Below are 5,793 nucleotides of genomic sequence, written 5' to 3'. Positions count from 1 at the left end.
CCACCCTCCTGCTCCTGTCTGCTGAGGCTGCTGCTGCTGTGAGCAAATTTCAACCATTTTGCCAAAGGACCTGCACACTGGAGAAATAAACAAAGGATACATTGCAAGATGTATCCACAAGGCCGACATCCGGTAAGACGTGCCTCCTTTATCATAATATTGAGGCGTGTGTGTAGGTTCCTGTCTCCAGAACACTCCCCTTGAAAAAAAAAAATCCCTCTCCCACCCTCAACGCAGGTCATTCAGTTTTCTATACTACTTCATGCTCCATGAGAATATGCTCCTAAATGAATGCAGATGGTTAGCACGCCTGGAGATATTTACTCAAACGATTCTGCGGAATATAAGGACAGGTGGTGGTTTAAATTCCTTTCCCCCCATCTACTTCCTAAATGAGAATTCATATTCAGTGTGAAAGTCTATTGGTGTGGTGTTATTAGCAGCTGGAGGTGTGAAGTAGGAGACCCACCTCTTTGCTTTGGTTATGTCTTTMCTGCAGAGGAAACATTATCGTAGAAGTATGGGATCTACTCAACAGCATGAGTGTGGAAAATAATGAATGAAACTTTCAAACAGGTGAATAGTTTTTCTGCTTTTGACCACCTTTGTGTGTTTTTTTTTAGGCTCCGCATCAACCTGGCCAGCCCGGCTTCAAATTTACTGTAGCAGAGTCTTGTGACAGAATCAAAGACGAGTTTCAGTTCCTGCAAGCCCAGTATCACAGGTAATGATTATAGATGTGTCTCCATTTGCTGTATGGGTTGGTAAATGTTACTCCAGGAATGCCAAAATACCCGTCTTGATTCTTCAGTTGAGGTGTGAATGAGTTGTCCAAGTGGTGTTGATGTTTGAAAATGACACCTTTTGTGCTTCTGGTTTAGCCTCAAGGTGGAGTACGACAAACTGGCCAATGAGAAAACTGAGATGCAGCGCCACTATGTCATGGTAAGATCACGTTACAATGGGGAGCAATTATGGCACCAAATTGCAAGGCTTGTTGAAGATCTAGTTTGGGTGGAGTGACACAGGGCTATTGTGATCACCTATGTGGTGGTTAGGGCGGGCTGAGTGTCAGGTACGGGCCTGTGAAAGCCCTTGAGGGGGGGTGTAGGTTGGTGCAGCTGGTTGTTACAGAGGAGCTCTTTCTGACAGGCAGGGGAGGCAGTGGGCTCCAATATAACCCGCCCCTGATCTCCAAGGGCTGACTGCAGCTTTGCCCTCTGTGTGTGCTGATCTGATTATTCTCCTTAGAGACTCTGCGCTCAGACATATGCACCGCCATAAATTAGGCGTGAGCTGCTGGTGGAGGGCCTGGGGCTCTATGTGTGTGTGTGTGTGTGTGTGTGGGAAAGTGCACCACTGTAAACAAGATGGAGGACAGAGAGGCTACAGTTATAGATTTTTTTTTTTTTTGCATTTTTATAATCCCTAATTATTAGCTTTTATTTTAGCGGCCTTGAAGAAAAACATAGGTGTGCCACTGACGCATGAAATGAGTCCAGACATGACGCAATGAGCAGCCTTTTTCTGGGGGAAGTGTACTCTCTTGTCCTGAGTAAACACACCAGGGGTGATTTAAACCAATACGTGCAGGTTCAAATTAAATTTTTTTTAAAGTATTTTCATTAGAAAACAACATGTCAGCCTGACAAGGAGGAAGTTAGGTAAACATGTAGGGAAGTATCCCACAGCCAGCCCTGGGTGTCAGGTTACACCATGGCTGTAGGGCTCTGATCTCAGACAGAATGGCTCTCTTGTTTGAGAGTAATTTTCGAAGAAGCTAATGGACTGAATAATGCATTGGCCTCATCAAATAGACGCTGACTGGAAAGCCATTTCTGCCCCGGCTGCCAATTGTGGACTCCGCGGATTACATTTCAGCCAGACATACTGACCTGGCTGGAAATATCAAGAGTGTTGAGCAATTGCGTTACGCTAAGTAAACAGACATCATGGAGATCTGAGGGCTTAAGATAGTGATCGATACATCTGACCCTTTCTTCTCTGCGCCTACTCTACAAACAGCAAAAAAATTGATTTATCGGCTGCTCGCTGTCGGCTACTCACAGAAGTCTTTTTCTGGTCTGATCTTAGTTCATCACCTTTCATGTTTTTGTTTTTTTTATCCTAATATCCAAAACTGTGTGATAATCTGATTAGTGCAGGGATCGATCACATTGATTTGTGGCTGGATGGAGAATCATGAGGACACCACGTGCTTGCATTAATGTTTTTTTTTTCTTTTCTTGCAGTATTATGAGATGTCCTACGGGCTGAACATAGAGATGCACAAACAGGTATGTATCTTCTTTTTCCTCAGAGTTTTCAGCTCTGTTGACATTTCCGTGTCGGGGCAAATAAAAGGCAGGGAGAGCTGCGTACAGACAGGAGTATTAACACAAGATAACTCAAACTGTGTCATCATTTTAACATTTTGTTCTCTGGCATAAAACAAGTCATAATGCTGTGATTTGACTCCATGTTTTGATAAGATTAAAGGTAGACTTTGACAAGCACTGTCTTTAATGATTAGAAATGACAGAATTGCTGATAGGTCAGTGTTTCTTCCTTAGAGTGACTRTAATTACAAAGGCAGAGCAAAAGTCATTTAGCCATTTGCAAAGCCCTTATCTTTATCAAAGGCTTCTATCTTCTATTGCTTCACAGATCAATCTTAGTAATAAAAATAACGACGGCATGAATGAGTAATCCTTAGATTCCGCCACATGCTGCTTTTWAAGCATTAGGTCCGTCTCTTCCACTGTGACTGCCTCACTCGGTTAATGACAGCATCGATGTGGTGGGGTGATCCATCAGTGTCTGGGCCGTGTGTCGCACTGCCACATGTCTGTCAGGCCTCAGGCCCCTTTGATAGCTTCTGTCAGGCACTTATCGCCAACCAGAGGGAAGAGAGAAGGGGGCTGGGGGAGGGGGGCGGAGACAAGGAGCAGAATAGAGCTGGGGAGGAGGGGCAACAGTCCAGCTTTGTGTAAACAGGTTAATCGACTGATCCATTTTAGCGCCTGACTTTTATCAGGAACCTCAACAGAGCTGATGGAAGCACTTGAATAATTCATCAGTGGGGCTCTAACCTGCTGAACGGTGTGTTTGTGAGCAAACAGTGAGGGCCCCATCCTTTCAGTCGTCTCCCCCCACCACCCATCTTACAGCTCAGACGGGGGGGAGGAGGAGGAGAAGATCGGGAGTGGTTAACAGGCAAGGTTGAGGTGGATTATTGGATGCACGCAGGGATATTATTCCCCTGCCAGGAGATTTATTCCACCACGAGGAAACACATTCCTCTAACTGTGCCTTTTTCATTACCAAGCAGGGACATAATTCAGGTTTTAGAATGCACACATCGGCGCAGCTTAGATGGACTGATGTGGCAATGCTATCTGACTCCCCCAGCCCGTCCCCCCATCCCTGCTGTCTGTCAGCCATGGCAGTAAGTAGATGCAAACGGCCAGTTTTCTGCTGGGTGATGTCAGTTCCTAATTAGCATCATATGGTTCTTGTTTCCCAAAGCTGGACAGGGTTTGGGGCTGACATGTTAGCATGAATCAGAGTTGGCCGTTACCTGTAGTTACAGATTGTACTTTGAGGAGTACGTTGCTTAAAGTAAAGTATCTAACATGTTCGGTGCCAAGGCAAATGTGATCAGCCGACAGACGGTCTGAACTGGTCGAGGCGTGCAGTGAAACTGACTCTCCCAGCCATTGGTGCTTTTGTATCCTCAATCTGTCACGAGTGACTGGACTGCAGCGTAATAATTTCAGGGTGTAAGCCTTTTGGCTGTCAGACCCACTTATGTAAATGGAAAGTTACTGTGTTTAAGACGTGCAAGAAGCAAGAAGGTCCTGTTTTTTATGCTAAAACAAGTTTATTGTTTTAGGATTGCCAGCCTGACAGCTGTGGCTGACAAGGTTAATCAGAGTAATGTGTCTTTTTAGACGGCTCTTTGGCTTTACTCAGATCGATACTGATAACTCCAAATGCCAATTAGAAATCTACTCTGAACCTGCCTCAAATTAACAAAGACGGAGGCATTGTGCAACAGCTCAGTTAAGTGGAAATATCATTTTCTGGCCCAGACAAGCTGAYAGAACTTGTCTGAGTGTCTTCTTAATCAAAAAGTCAGGGCTTGGGCCGTGCTGTCAGCTCRGACAAATTGCCGACCCTTTGAATATGACTAGTCAAGGATTGTTTCTACGTGAATCTCCTGCTTTTCCTCTGTATTTAATGCTCATCAGTATTTCAAGTCCATTTTCCCACTGCTGATAACAACAGGCAAATATCTCTCCGCACACAATTGACAAGCTAGCCTGAGAGCGCACTTAAAGTGGTGCTACACAGGTCCTAGTACCTGTAATTGTGTAGCAGCGGTGCAAAGCTGGCCTCTCAAGGGCCAAGCTGTCATCTACTTAAAGTGACAACAGCCCCATTTTTATCTGCAGTAGAACATAAAAAAAGAAATCTCCCAGCACTGGACTGTATCTATTTTGACAACAGTGGGGAGCTGAGCTGAGCTGATGCCTCCACCGTGTATTTGCGTGTAGTGAGAGTAGAGACTGGCAGTTGTTTAGGGCACAGCAGCTCTGCCACCTCCTGACCTCTCCCAGCCAGCTGTCACCATGACACTAAGCTACAGAGGAATGGGCCGAGTGCTCAAGACCCTTTCTACAAATCCTGTCAAATGTTCGACTACTATTTACACGGCTTATCTCAACAAACATGGATTAAACGGGCAACCGGTAGCTTTTCAACCATTTCTGAGTGTCGACTCTTTCTAGAACACTTACAAAACTGCAATAATKCTTATCCCCCATAAAATCTTTATCTAAGGAGATCACAGTTCATTCTTCTTATCGTTGGAAGGCAATAAGCAAGTCGTAGTCTGTGTTATCTTACGGACTATGGTACCGTCTGCAGTAAATGCTACCATATATTTGTTGTAGATTATTGTCCCTGATCACAGGCCTCGCTTTGTTTCATCTGAGATTTCATTTTCAGCTTGTTGTTTGTCCTGCTCCCTGGCTTGCTTAGCTTAGCAGCTAATCGTGTTGCAGCCCGGGTCAGCAGGTCTTGTTCTCTTGGTCATTACTCTCCAATCTCTCTGGCTCTGCTCAGAGGTAATATGTCTGGCTGCCAAAACTGCCTGGCATTTCTACCATGTGTAATAAATAAGCTGGTGTTCTGCAGAGTACATTGTGTGTGCATGTGTTTGGGTTTGTTTTTGGTGACCTTTGGGGGCAATTTTAAGACAAAACGYCTGTATTTGGGGACAACTGGTGCATTTGGGGACAATTTAAATGCCATTGGTGGGTTGGGGGTTGGGTTTAGGACCTAGGTGTGAATTTAGTTGAGGTTAGTTTTAGGGTCAGGTAGGTACCTGTGAGGTTAGCCTTAGGGTTTGTGGTCAGGGTTAGGCTGTAGAAATGTAATGGAAGTCAATGGAATGTCCCCAAATGTATAGCTGGGCGAACGTTTGTGTGTGTGTGTGCGTGCATGCGTGCGTGCGCAATGCTGCTGTATTACATGTAAAAACATGTGTGTGTCACCTGGTCCTGTGTAGTTCCTGTGTGTGTCTGACCTGCTGTGAGTCCTAGAGGGTGAGGCGGGAGTTGTAGACCTGGAGTCCAAACCGTTCTTCAGTTCAGTCTCTTTCTCCGAGCGGGTCTGGCCTGAGTACGCCACAACAAATGGTGATTTAATTCCTGTGTGTGTGTGTGTGTGTGTGTGTGTGTGTGTGTGTGTGTGTGTGTGTGTGTGTGTGTGTGTGTGTGTGTGTGT

At 45.2% G+C, this 5,793-nt stretch overlaps 1 protein-coding gene across 9 annotated transcripts in view; it reads left to right on the top strand.

Annotated features, from left to right (window-relative positions):
• The first annotated feature begins 6 nt into the window (after positions 1 to 6).
• Positions 7 to 5,793, top strand: part of LOC106536919 (protein groucho-2) — a 26,544-nt gene continuing 20,757 nt past the window's right edge. For all 9 annotated transcript variants that reach the window (XM_014034279.1, XM_014034278.1, XM_014034277.1 and 6 more), the window contains exons 1-4: positions 7 to 132; positions 624 to 724; positions 882 to 945; positions 2,253 to 2,297. In XM_014034279.1, coding sequence (XP_013889733.1) covers positions 109 to 132; positions 624 to 724; positions 882 to 945; positions 2,253 to 2,297 — 234 coding nt within the window. In that variant the 5' untranslated portion in view covers positions 7 to 108. The remainder of the gene's footprint in view (positions 133 to 623; positions 725 to 881; positions 946 to 2,252; positions 2,298 to 5,793) is intronic.

This window comes from Austrofundulus limnaeus, unplaced genomic scaffold (assembly GCF_001266775.1).
Source record: "Austrofundulus limnaeus strain Quisiro unplaced genomic scaffold, Austrofundulus_limnaeus-1.0 Scaffold2030, whole genome shotgun sequence".
In the NCBI taxonomy this organism is placed as follows: domain Eukaryota; kingdom Metazoa; phylum Chordata; class Actinopteri; order Cyprinodontiformes; family Rivulidae; genus Austrofundulus; species Austrofundulus limnaeus.
The sequence above is the reverse complement of the archived record's forward strand: the minus strand, read 5'-3'. Positions and strand labels throughout refer to the sequence as shown.